Source organism: Marmota marmota, unplaced genomic scaffold, assembly GCF_001458135.2.
Source record: "Marmota marmota marmota unplaced genomic scaffold, marMar, whole genome shotgun sequence".
Taxonomy (NCBI): Eukaryota; Metazoa; Chordata; class Mammalia; order Rodentia; family Sciuridae; genus Marmota; species Marmota marmota.
The window spans coordinates 6,799,011-6,815,756 of NW_025999869.1; the positions used below are offsets into that span (position 1 = coordinate 6,799,011).

General features: G+C 43.8%; 1 protein-coding gene across 20 annotated transcripts in view; it reads right to left on the reverse strand.

Annotated features, from left to right (window-relative positions):
• Window positions 1-16,746, reverse strand: part of Tenm2 (teneurin transmembrane protein 2) — a 1,198,434-nt gene that overhangs the window by 262,731 nt on the left and 918,957 nt on the right. For all 20 annotated transcript variants that reach the window (XM_048815904.1, XM_048815889.1, XM_048815861.1 and 17 more), the window contains one exon: window positions 1,498-1,732. In XM_048815904.1, coding sequence (XP_048671861.1) covers window positions 1,498-1,732 — 235 coding nt within the window. The remainder of the gene's footprint in view (window positions 1-1,497; window positions 1,733-16,746) is intronic.

Here is a 16,746-nt window from a genome sequence, read left to right on the forward strand (position 1 = left end):
TCCACCAGGTAGCCTTTCCTCCCAGAAACTATTTTCAAAACAATCATCTATTAATGTAAAAATAGGCTGACTTGAGCCTAACACACTCTAGGGAAGTTTGTGGATGTGGGGAGGAAATGAGAATCTTATGCAGCCTCCAGGACGACCGTGAATCGGGAGAACATTCCCAGTCCAGGCTGGTAGACCAGTTGCTTCCAGCAAAGCCATCTCAGTGACTTACGACAACAGTGCAGATGTTTAAGTTCGTGACTATATATACTATATACGTAGATTTTTTAAAATTGACTTGACATATTTTAAGCTTCAAAGATTAAGATCGTAGGCATGTTTAAAAATAAACCTATAATTGTCAGAAAATAAGATTAACTCAACTTTGGTGTGATTACACCGACAAGGATATACCACACATTAATGCTCGAGATCTTATTGTTTTTAAAAAAACCCGAAAACATCACAGATGAGAAACAGCACCAAATGCTACAGCTTTCCAAACTGCTTCCAGCTGTGTGCAGAAAATTCACTGACCATTACCAGAAGGATCACAGATTATTTCTGTCTTTCTTCACACCTAAATTATTAAAGTTTACAAACTGAGAACTTTGTGAAGGGTCAACACAAATGGGCTTTTCTCTCTGTGTGGTCTCCATGGTCCTTCCAGACAAGGAAATAATAGCAACTGGAACCCAGAAGCCATGACAGCATCTGGGGGCGGAGCCGCGAGGCTGTTTCAATGCCTGGCCAATCCACTCTCAGCCTTTGCTGTCAATCAGATCCCAGCCCGCCAGGCTAGGACCACAGGGTCTTCCTGCAGGTGACTGAGGCACATGTGGCTTTGGAAGACCAGAGCGAGGGTGGAAAGATGATAGAAGGGAAGACAAAACAGAAACAAAGCCAGACCTGGAGATGGTTTTCAAACTCTTCCCTCCTGACATCATTGCTGTCCTTTTTTTCTTGTTTGTTTTTATACATTATTGTTTGCCCCACAGGCATCAAGCTGTTAGTGTGTACAGGAGGGATTAAGTGAGACTGCATGTTGGATGAAATATAAATTAAAATTATACTTCTGTCAGTCTGGAATCAGGGATTGTTTCTCAAGGTCTCCCCAAACACTTAATTTCAAATGAGTCTTCATTTATTACTTCAAGAAAGGCCAAATGCATAATTTATCAGCAGCTTTCAGTCAATATACCCTTATAAGCATGTTTCCCATGAGCCTTTGAGTAAAAATATGTTATGCTAATTCTATTAGTTGGGTACACAAGAGCTGTCTAAGAGAGTAAACAAGCATTAAAAGGAGACACATGTGAACAAAGAAATACCTATCAGCCCACCGTTCAGGGGCAAATTGCCAAGGGAATAAAGAGGGGCTAAGCCTGTCTGCTGTTCATGCGGGGGTCTCGCTCCCATTAGAACTGAGACCCCCCAGTGGCCATGTGTGGGTGGTTCAGGGTCAAGGCGAGGGCAGCTGGCAGAGCTCTGGGTGGGGACGGGACTCACCGGGTCTCCAAGGGAACGTTGCTGTTCAGCACCCAGCTGTCCTGCAGTTGCACCGACTCCGGAGTGGTGGCCAGGTCATTGGGCGCTGGTGCAGGGGCGTGGATCTGACTCCGCCGGTTGGTCAGCGAGTTCCGGTTGAGGGAGTTGGCGGAGGAGTGGTGGTGGGACAGCGTATGGTTGTGAGGGGGCGGGAGAGGGGGCCTCAGCGTGGACTGGCTGTGGTGGTTTGGAGGGCCTGAAAAAGAAGAAGGAGAAAGCCGTCAGCTCCTGTCGATGCCAGCCTCGGGCACTCTGCAAACCCACAGAGGGGCGTCTGCAACCCAAATCCCTGAGATCCACAAACCAGAGGCACAGGTAAGAATGCAGAACGCCCCAGGGTTAGTTACAAATGCATGACGTGCTTTAATTTGCATTTATCCATATGCATCAAACAAAGAATGAGGTTAGCAAAATCAAGTTGGTGAGGGATGACCAGTGGAATATTTGGAACGTATAACTGCTCAATAAAAGTAACACAAGAGTCAAGGTTGATGATTGCTGTGACAAGTTTCCATTCCATTTCCTGGTAAACCTGTACACTGTACACACTCTTAAAAAAAAATAGAGGCTGACCTGAAGGAAGGAGGAAGTAGAATAATGGTTACCAGAGACCAGGGAGGGTGGAGAGGTGGGAGAGGTTGGTCATGGGTGCAAATTTATAGTTAGCTAGGAGAGAGGAGTTCTGGTGTTCTGCTGCATGGTAGGGTAATGATGGTCAATAATCATATAAATGTCAGAATATTAAAAGAGGATTTTGGCCAGAGGCCACAGTGCACACTGTAATCCCAGTACTTAGGAGGCTGAGGCAAGTAGATTGTAAGTTTGAGGTCAGCTTCAGCAAGTTAGAGAAATCCTATCTCAAAATGAAATTTTAAAAAGGGACTGGGGATGTAGCTCTGGGGGTAAAGCACCCTGGGTTCAATCCCCAATACTGGAAAAAAAAAAAAGATTTTGAATGTTTTGCCCTGAAGATAAAATATCTGAGGTGACAGATGTGTTAATTGTCCTGATTTTATCATTACATAATGTATACATGTATTGAAGCATCACATTGTAACCCATAATATATATAATTCTTGTGTGTCAATTAAGCATAAAATAATAAATTAATCTTTCTAAAAGGAACAAGAACATGGTAGGACATGGGGTGAGGCCAGGCAGGACAGTGAAGTGATTGACATTGGGTGCCCATGTGGCCATATGGAAATGCCCAAGGGCTCAAGGCAGACTCAACCTCTCCTTTTGCTAGAAGAGCTGAAGACCTGGACTTAGGGATGAAATTTCCTGGATTTTCAAGATTTGATAATTAATTCAAAATAAATTGATAAACAGGTAAGTAAATATGTACAGAAACACAATGTTTGTATGTGCATTTTTTTTTTTTTGAGAGTCAACCAAAGACTCCTGGGAGCCCAGTTCGATCAGTGGGTTGATAATTTCTCTCCTCTGAAAGATGAACCCCGAGGACCGAGTCTCTCCAGAAGCTCAGGGGAGATGTTTTCCAACTGTGCTCCTTCCTTCAAGTAGCATCCTATTTTTAAAATAATGAAATCCTCTATATTTTCAAGAAAAATGAACACATGAGATCGCCACGTCCGGGAATATCCCCGTGTAAATATCAACCACAGAAGACAGATCTGTGCGAGGTTTTTGTAGCAACCGGTCCCCAATCTTCTACACGATGAAATCTTTAAGCATAATGAAATCGAAAGTGGTCTGCTCTGCGAAGTAAGCCTATAATTTAACTTTAATGGATGCTGAAACATGACTTTTAATTTGTGTCCTTTGAGAAAGTTTATCTTATTTTTTTTTTTATTTTTGAAGCCTCCAGGCAGGGCTGGCAGCTCACCAGGTGACTGCTGAGCCTTGTCATTTTGGCCCTTGCCAACTTTTAAAATCCTCAGCCCCTGCTGTCCTGGCTTGAAGAAGTTGGCTCAAGTCATTTAAACAAGCAATTTGACACAAATTTCAACTACTTGTCTCCTTATGTGGCCAGGCTCCATCTCCAAAAGGTGTAATCTACATTCTAGGGTTCCTGCGAAGCCTGCCCAAGCATCCTGAGGGAAAGACGACATGTCAAAATGACGCAAGGTTTGGAGATCACCGCTACCAACAGAAACTGGGCAGAAAAATAGGGTGGAAACCAGTTTCTTGAAGTTTGCCTCTCTGGGCTGAAGTTATGGAATAATGTTACAAAAAAAAAGACAACTAAAACTGAAACCCGGTGGGAAATGCCACAGTGCCGTCGTATAGATTTTCAATCGTGCCCTCCAAATGAACCTGTAATTCATGTTTTACATTATGCATCAGTGACACTTTAAATATATCTTTGGGGGAGTTTCATAGCTGTGGCACGCTATTATATTTTCTGGCATTGTTGTCTGTCGAGTAATATATTATTACATGGTTATTTAGCATTTGTCTGTCTCATGTTAGTGGAAAGAGGCAGGGAAGGGGGTGAATGATGTAATAATGATCCCTCTGAGATGCTCTCTGAGCCCCTCACACGAGGTTAATGAATTCTCATGCCTTTCTTTTTCCCTCTCTCAACTCCCATCCAAGCGGTATCATTACTCCCCATTAGTCAGGTAATTATGGAACTTGCTGCTGGAAGACGGGGTGAGTCAGTACAGAAGTGGGAATGCTTTCCCCCTCCCCAGCCCCCAGCCCTCCAGACCACACACTCTCCCCAGTACAAAGAGGCCGTGGGAGGGATTTGATTCACTAAATGAGATGGCAGACCCTCCTGCTTCCTGTGTATTCACCCTGAGCTAAGTTTCCTCCTTGGCTCCTGCTTGTGTGGCCATTCCCTGTCCATCTGCCTCGTGTGTGGGCAGAATTCCCCTGGCTGTGGGATCTGGGGTAGTGCCCTGGGGAATGGATGCTTGATTTGGGTGCTATGTGATCTGTTTCAAATAGAATGCAGTTAGCTAGGAAGGAGGTCAAGTTCTCTCTCTCTTCTTCTAAAGAGAAGGCTTAGAACTTCCTGGAAGAAACAGAGAAAGAGGAGGAAGGGAAGACGAGAGAATACTCAATTCTCTACTTACTTTACCCTCCTAGGAAGCAACATTCTATTGCACTGCAAATAAATGTAAATATGGACGTCAACAAAACCCCCAAATGATTCAGCATCCTCAGGAAGATATTTTCCTTATTACCGTCGCTCATGTCCAAGGTGATGTTGATTCTATTTGCTCATGTGTCTATCTATCCAATAGTCGTAGTTTGAACTAGGAGGAGGAGGGAGAACACAAAGAAGATCATAGCAGAGTCGTGAGTGCCACCACTGGGAGATGCAGAGTGCTGTGGGAATGTCTAGGAGGGGTATTTAGCTGGAGGTTAGCACAGAACATCCCAAGAGCCAGGTTCCAAGGATGAGGTCTGCTACTTTCTGGCTGCATGAACCTAAGCATGCTACCTCAACTTACTCCTCTGTCAAATGGTGAAAAAATAGCAGAGACTATCTGCTAAGGTTCCTCTGAAAGGCAGACAGAAAGCATGGATGTCAAGTGCTTAATATACTACCCACTGGCTGGTAAGCTCCTCAAACCATGTGCATAGAACATGATATGTCTCTTTCAGGAACAAAGGATGGTAAGACATAATGGCATTTTCCTAGGAGCTCAGATTTGTAGGAAAAGTCAATCTAGACCTGACTTATCCAGGTCACAAGTAATAGATCAATAGCCCTCAATCTGAATATTATCAAAAAATAAAAGTCAATATTCTGTGGAGTGTTCCAAATTCCTGACTTCAGAACAAAAATCAAAATCAAAATGCCGAGTCTCACAACAGCAGCCAGGTAGAGGTGGATGCTCTCGAGTCTCTTCTGTTGTGTGCCATCAACCTGCTCATCCCATTATTATCCCTGCTGGATACACCCACTGTGTCCTCCACTCCTCGTGCTTCTATGCCGATGGCTCCTAGCATAACTTGAGTACCTGGTATTCAGTGTGGGTAATGTGCCGCCACGCCCTCTGCTGTAACTAACTGTCCCAAGCGCTTTTTGCCTTGATCAGCTTTCATTACAGCCATCTGATATACTTGTTGGCTGAGAAGTTTTTCCATTTTGAAAATATATACAATGACTGACAACCTGCCTCACTGCTTCCCAAGAAGCCAAAATATATGAAAAGCCCCTGTCCAAAGTATTGGATGTCTTCCATTTGTAGAGAAACAGGGACACGCAACTCATCTTGATGAAGGAACCCTCATGTCCACTCTATGTTCTGCGTTTATTGGGTTTAATTAATGTGCACATTATTTATGGCTCTCCTATTACATAAACACAAAATCACATAATAATGCAATTTAATCACAAACAACCGCATAACATAAATGCTTACACTGTATCACCTAATAAGAATGCTATTAGTTGGCAAAAAGCAATTGTCATTAAAACCTTGGTGCTGACCTATTGAATGGCACCTATTTACTTTGAATGGAGAACCTGGAAGTTATTTTGAGTTGCTGTGCAGTGTTAGGTCCTAGCAAGAAAGAACGATGGCACTGGTTCTTTACTTAACACCAAAGAAGGTACAGTCAGGAAAAAGTCTAGGAAAAAATGAGTGGCTTTATGGGGTAGGTGCTTCCTGTGTGCTTGAACATGAAGGACTTTCAAGAACTGGTACCACCATTGGTCCTGCGGGAGCATGGTCCCAGCGTCTATGTTTTACATTTATTTTTGGTGCCAGTTGACTTTGACAAGAAAGTTGTCCATGTGTTTTGTCCTGCTTAAATTCCTACTGGAGTCCTAAGAAAAATAAATGGAATCCTAAGAAAAATAAAGCATTGCTTTGTGGAGCGACGATGCCCACTCCAAACAAGATGGCGGCCTGCATCCACTCTTGTGTTGACTATGGCAAAGCTGCTTGAGTACAAGTGGAAACAACCAACGCCCACATTTTAAATAACATAAAGGAAGAATTTGGGGGTGGGGAGCCAAGGAAGTAAATTGTTAATAATTGGCTATTGTTGTTGTACTCTGCCTAAGTAAACAGACCGGGCAGGCAGTGAGTCTGGGTCTGCTGTTGCCAAGGGTGAGGGTATGGAGGGGGAGGAGGGACAAACTGAGACAGCCTTGTCTTGTTTGATAGCCTGCACCAATTTTTCCTGGTGATTAAAAACAATGATAAAGTGTATGAAGGAAAAAAAAACATAAGTAGGGACCTGCCTCACTGCTAATAAATCACTCATTGCCGGGGGCGGTGCGCCCGTGGTTGGTCTTTAAGCATTGATAAATTAACCACAAACCCTCTGCCTTCTTCTCTGGACCCACCTCTCTGGGGCAAGTTCCTTCTTGACAGCAGTCTGAGATGCTAGAAGTGGGATGGTGTTGGCAGAGACTTTGGAGTCTCCGGTTGATGAAAACTGGCACAAGGCACTCTTTTGAAATCTGACCTTGTGTGGGAGCCAAAGGGAATTGGGGGTGAAGACTTTTCAGAGAAACACCCTCTGGGTTGCATCCAGGAGGGTGGGTGTATTGCAGAGCGCCAGGCTGGGGATAGCTGGAATCTCTGCTTGACCATGTCACCAGATGTGTGGCCCTCGCAAAGCTGCAAACCTCGTTTTTGAGTCTGTTTCTTCACCTGTAGGATGGATGCGGAATTTTGCTTCTCATATCTGGTTAGTTTGGAGAATCAGATGAGAATTTGTAAATAGGAAGCTGAGCATAATTTATAGTACATAGTAAGCTATTAATAAATAGTCTCATGTTGTATTATTATTTGGCATAATCAAAGAAATTGATAATCGTAGCAGCAGCCACAGCAGCCCTGATGCTGAGGAGAATGGACAGCATCTCCTGGGATGCCGTGGGCCCCACTTTTCCCAGTTCTTGGAAACAGTAGCTCTTGGAGGAAGATGTCAAATAGACCGATGGAGGGAAAAATCACTCACCACAGACCCCTCAACCTTCAGATTCAGCCCACAGAAGGTCAGAGGAACTAAGAGACATAGCCTGGGTGCTGATACAGGCAATCCCCAAAGTCTGTCTCTGAGGGGTCACATAAATGAAACTTGGGACACAGAATTGTTCCATTTTGACAAATAAAACAATCACTGTTAATGAGAACCCAATGGTAACACTGACTACAGTTGCTCTGAGTGAAATCCTCCCTGCTAAGTACTGAACGTAAATGACTTTAGTGTATTCCCACTCACTGTTATGGGATAACAGTGAGTTATCGGACACTTATCATCCTCATTCCCCAGATCCAGCAAGTAAGGTTCAGAGAGGTTAAGTAACATGCCAAAGGTTACACAGCTTAGTAAGTGGTAGAGCCGCCTCTCTGATTCCAGGATCTCTTCCTCTCCTAGCCATATGCAAAGAAATACAGGGGGAAGAGCACATTCCACAGGGAAGAACTAGGACCCTGACCCTGGGTGACATGTACGTAGCAAGAATAGAGGAAAACTGGCTTGACTCCTTTTTTTGCACACAGCTTAAATGGCAGAATAGAATCTTGAGAGAAACTGGAGGGATCGCCCACCTCAAAGCTCTGCTCTGCCTCCTGAGGCTGCTGGAATCAGGAGAAATAGGCCAGAACAGCCAAACTGCAGTGCAATCTCTTTTTTATGCCTTCCCAAAGGCCCTCCCCTGTGCTGTGTCCCTGGCTCCCATAACCAGTGGCATGAGGGACGAGCAGCAATTAGGTCTGTCAGAGGCTGAGCCAAGGGCACACTCCGCCCTGGCTTATCCTGCCCTCTTCTGACCAGAGGCATTTCACCAACACCCTGGGAATGGAGGGACGGGGGGAGGTGGTTCAAGTCCAGACTCTTTCAGTGTTTGGAAAGAGATTTCCTTATTTGTCTCTAACTATCAGGCACTTCCAACCGGGAGCTTGCTCCCTCCTTCCCTGCCTTAACAGCTAGGGAAGGATTTGTCCCCATAGAAGGGACTTTTATTTTCTGCTCCTGGCCCACGTGTGCATTGCTGGCTTGGCAGGGCAGGTGAAGTGCCAGCAGTATTTCACAGTTCTGGCCCCTGCTGCAGTTCACTGCAGCCTTTCACAGTAGAGGAGGAAGCAGGAGGAGGGATGGAGGTCTGAGCCAGATTTTATCTTCTCTCTCATTTCCTAGCGCTTGCTCCAGCTGGGGTTGGTGCTGCTCGGCAGAGGGGAATCACTGTCCCGCACCAGGAGCTGTCCTTGATGGAAGGGGCCTGCTCAGCCTGAGCAGAGGGCTCAGACAAGGAAGGGCGGTGCTCATTTGTAAGGAAAGACTTATCGTCCTCTTGCTTATACCAACTTTATGACCTCAGAGAAAAAACATCCCGAGTGTCTCGCAATGACACATAGATCAGCACCACGGGGCAGAAGCATGGGAATTACTGTCATAAGGAGCAATCGCGGGCAGGCTCAGAAGCTCAAGTTTTGTCAGCTCTACCTGTACTCTGGACGACTCAGTTGGAGGGACATCTTGGATCCTCTGGGAATGACAGCCCCCATTCCATAAGCACCAGTTGTATGCTGAGTAGTCCACATATTTCATCTTCTTTAAAACTTACAATGACCTTTGAAGTAGATTTTGTTTTCCATCTTCAAGGTGAGGCAGGTGGAGTGGAGGGAGGTCAAGGGAAGTAAGTCTTGCTCCTTGAATCCTGCATTGCACGGTAGTGTCCTCAGGCCTCTGCTGGGTGCCATCTTTGCACACGGTGTACACCTCTTTTTGTTTAAATTATTTTTGGGTTCTTCTGTGCTCTGAGTTTCACTGCCACTCCTCCAGGGCACAGGGTCTGCCTGTCCTGATTTTACATCCCCAGCACAAAGCCACGGGGCCTGGTGGGTACAGGGCTTGAGCTGAATGGATGCATGGACCACCTGTGTCCCTGGGGGTGGGTTATATTTGGAGAGTCTCCTGGAGTGGGATCTGAGCAGAGTCCCACCTCTGTCCTTTGAATGTTTTAGTCTCTTGCTGGAATTACAAGGGGCCATGCTTAATTCTCCTCATTCTTACCGCACTGAAAAGGTTCTTTAATGGGGAGACAGCTGGACATAGAGAGAAGGTGGCTTTGAACCCTCTGTTTTTATTTGGTTTTTTGTTCTTGGCTGTGCTGACCATTTCTTTTTTGTTTTCCAATAGCTTTATTGAGATTTAAGAAAATTCAGCTTTTAAAAGCCAATGTTTCAGTGTTTCTTTAATGTATTTCTTTAATACTTAATACATTAACTATATTTAGTATATTTGATATATCTTAGATGTGTACCCCTCACCACAGTGTAACTTCCAAACACTTTCGTCACCCCCAAAGGAGACACCACCCCTTAGCTTACCTGCCCATTCTTGCCCTTTCACCCCAAGTCTCTGGCAGATGCCGTGTGTCTACTTCCTGTTCCTATGGATTTGCCTACAGTGGACGTTTCACAGAAGTGCTGATCCTTCCACTTTTTAAAGACCATGACATCTGTGTGTGGCATGGCTGCACTGGAGCCAACCAAGGTCAGATCTCAGATGGGGCACAACTTTTACAACTTCAGATTCTCTTTCCCTGAAGAAATAAAAACATCTTTTCCTGAAGCAGGTCTGGCTTGTTGATATTTTGGGGGGGTGGAGACATTGGAAAACCAGCCGAATCCTCCAGGGATGGGGGAAGAGCCTAGCTCAGCCCAAACCCAGAGGGGCATAGGCAGAGACTGTGGTGGTGAGGGGCACAGGAAGATGCTGAATTTGGCACTGAATCAGCAGCTGTTCAGGGTTTAAGCATTTAATGGTGAATAATCGCCCTATTTTGGACCATCCTGCCGACGTAGAACAAGTTGTCTCGCAGGACGGGAGGAAAAGGGACTTTCATCACAGGTGCCCATCACTTGAGGGTGCACCATGCTCAGTCTTCGATTTCCTTAATCATCTGGAGAGGATTACTTGAGGTCAATGTCAACTCCACTGGATACTTTCTAAGTCACACAAGATCACTTAAAATACTGGAGAGGAGCCCTTCTAAAGAGGAGATTTTTATTGCAAAGTTCCATCTGAGCAGTGCCTCTGTGAGCATTTCCATAAATCTACATTACCCTAGGTATTTGGGCATCCTCTGGGAGAGACGAGCCTATCAGTAGAAAGTAATGGTTTTGGGTTTTTCAATTGCCCTAAGGATCTTGACAATACTATTAAGACCCATGAGCTCCCTGTCGAGAAGTTTAGGAGTGAAATTATTAATATGCCCAGACGTTATGTTGATTGTCGCGCTGTAGCAGAAAACACTCTTTCTGTTATTTGAGCGGCATTATCACTTTCCCAAGCAGAGAATTGCATCAAAAATTTAAACTGCTCTCATCCCAGCGCCTTTCAAGGTCTTATTGTAAAATAGGCTGGGCATAATTTGGATATTTCCCTACCTATGAAAGATAATATGTTTTTCAAAGACCAGACCGTTGTGGGGTGGTGGGGAGAAAAACCCCTCCCGGCAGAATTCTCTGCCATCAAGATGCCATTCTTCAGCTCTTTAACTAGGTTTTCCTGGAGGCGTATTTCATTTCTTTTTTTCTTTATTCTTTCTTTGAGATATTTGGGATTCTTTCCCTTGAACCCAGGAAGGGGACCAAAGCAGAGATGAAATATGATTTTGCTTTCTGATGGAGCGTCTGGCAAGCAGAAGGGCGGGGACGGACTCTGATCCACACCATTCATTAATAGCAAGAATGACTGAGCCATCTCGGTTAAATGGCAAGGACGGAATGAAGGTTCCTGGAGCATTTTCACTTCAAAGCTCAGCAGAATTATTTACTATCTGGGTGACCTTTTCCCCAAATCTCTCCTGGTACATGCCTTATAGGGCAAGGGAACAAAAGTTTCTCCATACTATATAAACAGAAGTCAGCTGAATGTCAGGCCTTGGGCTGCGTCTCCTTCGCGTCAAGTGACAGCTGATGTAATGGGAGGTATAGGGCGTGTTGCTGGGACTTTGTCAGAGCACTTCTTTGTCTTCAGAATACACACACATGGGGGCAAGTGATTACCCAAGAAAAACAAATATCTGAGCTGTTCCTGAAGCAGCCCAGGATTATGGGGCTCAAGTAATGTCAGAAAAGGCGCCCTTTGGATTTTGTTCATAATTGTTTATTAGTTTCTTTCAAAAGTTGTCTTTTTTTAAATATTCTTTTTTTTTTTTTTTTTTTTTTAGTTTTTTAGGCAGACACAATGTCTTTATTTTATTTTTATGTGGTGCTGAGGATTGAACCCAGTGCCTCACACAGGCCCGGTGAGCACGCTACCACTTGAGCCACATCCCCAGCCCCTCAAAGTTATCTTTTTTTTTTTTTTTTAATATGTAGTTGTCAATGAACCTTTATTTAATTAATTTATTTATATGTGGTGCTGAGAATCAAACCCAGTGCCTCACACACGCCAAGCAAGTGCTCTACCACGGAGCCACAACCCGAGCCCTTGGAGTTGTTTTTATCTTCAAATTAAAGTGGATCAGACCTCTCCCAGGGCTCGTGGTCCTTCTCATTATGGAGCACAGAACATGAGCCCAAGCATCCAGCAGCACAACAGGGAAAGATGAGAAGAAGCTTCTAGTCCCAACCTGAAGAGACCCAGGATGCAGACAATCTGGAGAAATAAACTGAACCCAAGAATGAAAGGCTAACATGTTTTTTCATTTTGGTGGGAGGTGGGTGTCAGGGTTGAACTCAAAGGCACTCAACCACTGAGCCACACCCCCAGACCTATTTTGTGTTTTATTTAGAGACAGGATCTCACTGAGCTGCTTATTGCCTCACTTTTGCTGAGGCTGGCTTTGATGATCTCCTGCCTCAGCCTCCCCCATGGATAGGATTACAGGTGTGCATCACCACACCTGGAAAAGCTAGCATTTTGTGAAGCTGATGGTTTTGTGGCAGGAAGAGGAATCAATGTCATTTGGACCCCTGGCTCCTTCTGTGCTGCAGTGGAAAAGTAGGTTTCTCCTTGGTCACGTTCACGGTACCAGTTCCAGGGCTTCTCAGGTCCCTAAGCTATCCATTGCTTCAGTTTCCCCCAGAGGGCTTCTGGACTTATCGAGGATATTGAAGAGCTCTTCCACTGTAGGCCACTGTTTCCTCCTCCATAAAAGGATGGTTAACAACAGCTCTGACGTGGTGAAGAGAGCTAAATGAGATAGTACATTAAAGCACTCAGAAAATGCATTAGAGATAGGGAGCACTCAGGAAATGTCACTATTTATTTATTTTGGCCCAAAGATGCAAATTCTTTCTTGAGGTGGTGGATAAAAGGGTGACACAGAACCTGTGATTCCAAGCTGATTATTTTGCTGACTTGAAAAACTTTCTTTCTACCAGATGTTTTTAAGGTAAATGACACCACTTACATTAAGGGGTTCCTTTTCCACTAATGAGTTGCAGTAGCTCTGGGTTTTTAAGATAATCAGTGTGCATATTTTTTACACTTGCAGCTTAAACACATTGGAATAAAACCCTGGGATGGTGGACAACTTGAAGTGCCTTATGGTAGCTGCTCTCCTTTGATCCATTCTTTCATTACCTGTGAATATCAGCACAAGAAAGACCGAGGTTTTCTTTGCTGCTGCTGGTCCTGCCAAGCATGGCCCCCTTTTGCATGAAAAGCCTCTGGTCAAACCAGGGATTTTGAGTTTCTTTGGCTCCTTTATGAGCCTCGCAGGTTGCCTTACCACTGCAATCACTGTTGAGTGGCTTGCGACGTCCTGAGTCATTCATCACATTTAGATGGTTTAAGTCATGAATTAGCAATGTTTTTCTCAGGGCTTCTTGGGTTGCTGAAACATGCTAGTATTTATCACCTCACATGGGATCATTCTTAATCCCATAATGTAGAGAGGGAGTCATCTCTCATGTGTAATAATCAGATTTGGTAGAGAAAATAATTTCCATTTTTAACGCTGCCTATCTGACACTTTAATAGTGTGGTCTGGGAAGGTTTCCCGATAAGATGACATTTGATCAGAGACCTGAAGGATAAAGGCAGGGTGCCATTCCACTGTGAGAAAGAACAATGATTCAGGCACAGGAAACAGTAAAAACAAAGGCATTTAAAATCTAGCATGTGTGTCGGGATTGCTCAGAATATCAGCCTGAGTCTCTCTCTTCCACTGACCTTGAAGACTGGTTTTCAAAGAAAACACTGAAGTAAATAGCAAGGCCCTGGATCCTCCCTGATCTCTGCCTAATTTGGGAACTATGCGAGCAGAATTTGGCTCCAGGTCCTTTGACTTGGTATAGCATTATCTTGGGGGATTCAGATAACCTAGTAGATCACTCCTTGGATGTCTGAGGTCTCAAATGTCATCTTGGAATTCAACTTGAGCTGCCTTATCCTCTCTCTTTTGCTTTCTTTCTTAGGTATATGTTGGGATCCAATTTTTTAAAAAAAATCATCTTTCCGCAGCAGAAAGTAAGCATCATGAAGGCCAAGACACTATTTTCAAATCTGTGGTGTTAGAACATTTGGTAGGCAACGTACATGGTTGCTGGGTTAATTGGTTAGGTAATTAATTATACCTCGGCAAGTAGGGTAAGTATAAAGGAGTTGAAAGGATGTCCAAATTCCAACAGAAATGATCACGTTTCTGAGGGGCTGTGGCATGGCGTGGTTTAAGATAAACTTCCAGTGATTGAACTTGATCGAAGTTCAAGAAAGAAATTTTTGTGGGTGTCCTGGCCAACACAAGACTCTCTCTCACTCAAAACTGTAGCAATTTTTTCTCTTCCCGCAGCAACCCAAACATGACAACAAATGTTTCACAAGCAGAAATCCCCACGGAACTGAGGAGGGCAGAGGCCTCCCCAACTCCCCAAGTGGGAATGACACATTTCACTTCCAAACTCTGACTAACAGGATCTCCTGTGGCCCTTTCTGCCACCCGAAAAAACGTTCTCTTGCCATCACAAATCCGAGGCATTAGAAAATCTTTGCTGAAGGACTCTGACTCACCTAGGCAGGGTAAATCCTGATTCATCTGAGTAGTTGGTGCTACAAAAAAGCAATTGAACTGGTAAAGAAGAAAGTACAGTGTTGCTAAGGGACTGCAAATCAAAAACAAGATCAGTGGAATGCTGCCTCCTTCAGGAAGCCTTTTAAGATGGATCCGATGAAAACCAATGGCTTCCTTAAATCTCTCTGGCAGGTGTGAGATCCTCTACACATGGACACATCATACTGAATGACCCCAGTTGGTTATAGTCAGCCACCACAGCTCATTTTCATAAGCTTCTGGGACTCACTCATGGTTTATGATTGAACACAGTTTTTATTCTGTGGATTTCTCTTTGCACAGAGCCTAGGGAAGTCACATATATGACTACTTGATAATTTCTTTTTTTTTTTTTTTGCATTCTCCAAGAGAAATCGGAAGAGGCAACATTTCTCTCGAAAGATTCCTTTGGCCTTCTCTTCAGTGAAATTCCTTGGACGAGAGCAGCGACACGTGACCTATGCTTTGGCAAGCCATTTAAAATCATTTATTTTTCATTCAGTCCTTCATCCATGTCTGCATTTGCTCGCATGTTCGCTTGGCAATTAATTATTGAGTACTGACCCTGGATTCAAGGGCTTTTAGTGGGACCAAGTCCCTGGTCTTCAGGAAGGTAAAGAAAGAACCATGTCCTATACCGACCTTTTATGTAAACCACAGATTGCATCTTAATTCTTTTATTTCTCCTTGTCCTTGATAACTATCAAAACACCTCACTTTCCCACATACATTTTTACTCACGCCTCGGTTCACATACAAAAATTGTGTAAGGGCCACTACGACATATAGCTCTGAAAATGTTCACATATGCATATCGTTAACTTATACACAAACTCTCTCCCTACCGTGAACCCCCATGTTATCTTCCAAGACAAAGCCACTATGCCAGATCTACCTATGTACATGTCCCAATGTACTGGGTTTTCTGCTAGAGGAGCATTTAAAGGATGCTCTGTGGCACACAGAGAAATTCACAAGAATGTTAATTATTACCTGTGGAGAGAAACTATAACATTTTGATTCATTTGTGTTTTCAACTGAATGTGGTATTTATCAACTGTCTTTTTATGTTTAATTCTAGATAATAGAGCAAGGCGAATTGGAGTCCTCAATTACGCACACGGAATACACATGTGATATGGCTTCTTTGTAAAGTTCAGACTCAGAATTTCCTCTGTGGATTCTGAATTGCTGAGGGGGGAATCTATGCTAGAGAGAAATGGGATCCATATGACCTTTGGGGCATTCTTTGCACACATAAAAATGAACAAGGCATCTGCTTTCAGGAAGCAGAAATGGAAGTGGATGATATGAAGGGGTTTTGCCACCTGGTCCAGTCCCTGTCTCTCTATAGCCTCTGGTACTCTGAGCATCATCATATGAGTCCATGGACAATGCATATCCCCATCATTTCGATATTTTTATAATTCAACCACACCCAGCCTGACCCAAAGAAGAAGCCATAATAGAATTGAGAAAAGCAGGCAAACACACCTTATACTTCTTTTTACAGAAGAGTTAACTGAGAGATAATGTAAGGACCGTTTCATTAGGGAATGAAAAAATAAATGACTTATGAAGTTAACCAGAAGCAGCACTTGACAAAAGAGAGTATCATACCAGAAACACACATTTTACTTTTGACAGACAGGAAAGCTAATCAAGATGAAATTCTCACAAACTCCTGGTGGGGGTGCAAAATGATAATGGCCACTCTGGAAAAGAGTTTTCTGTGATGTTACACTTACCACAGCACCTCATAATCACAACCCTAGGCATTTACCTTAGAGAAATGGAAACCTAAGTTCACTCAAAAACCTGCACATGAAAATTTATAACTGTTCTGTTCACAATCTCTAAAAAGTAAAAACCACCAGATGTCCTATCACAAGTGAAAGAATAAACAGTCATCCTCAACAAGATAGAAGACAGAGCAGCAATACAAGGAACCACTGGAGTTATTATTATTCTCAGTGCTGTGGGTGGAACCCAGGGGTGCTCCAACACTCCAGCTCTTTTTAAATTTTGAGATAGGGTCTTGCCAAGTTTCCCAGGCTGACCTTGAACTTGTGATTTTCCTGCCTCAGACTCCCAAGCACTGATATTAAAGTCATGCACCACTGTGCCTGGCTCCACTAATTAACGATGCAGAGTACACTTGAAATTTGGTAAGACAATAACTTTTAAATGCTCTCACCATAAAACCATGATACCTCTGTGAGTGATGGATATGTTAATTAGCTTGATTAAACCATTTTACA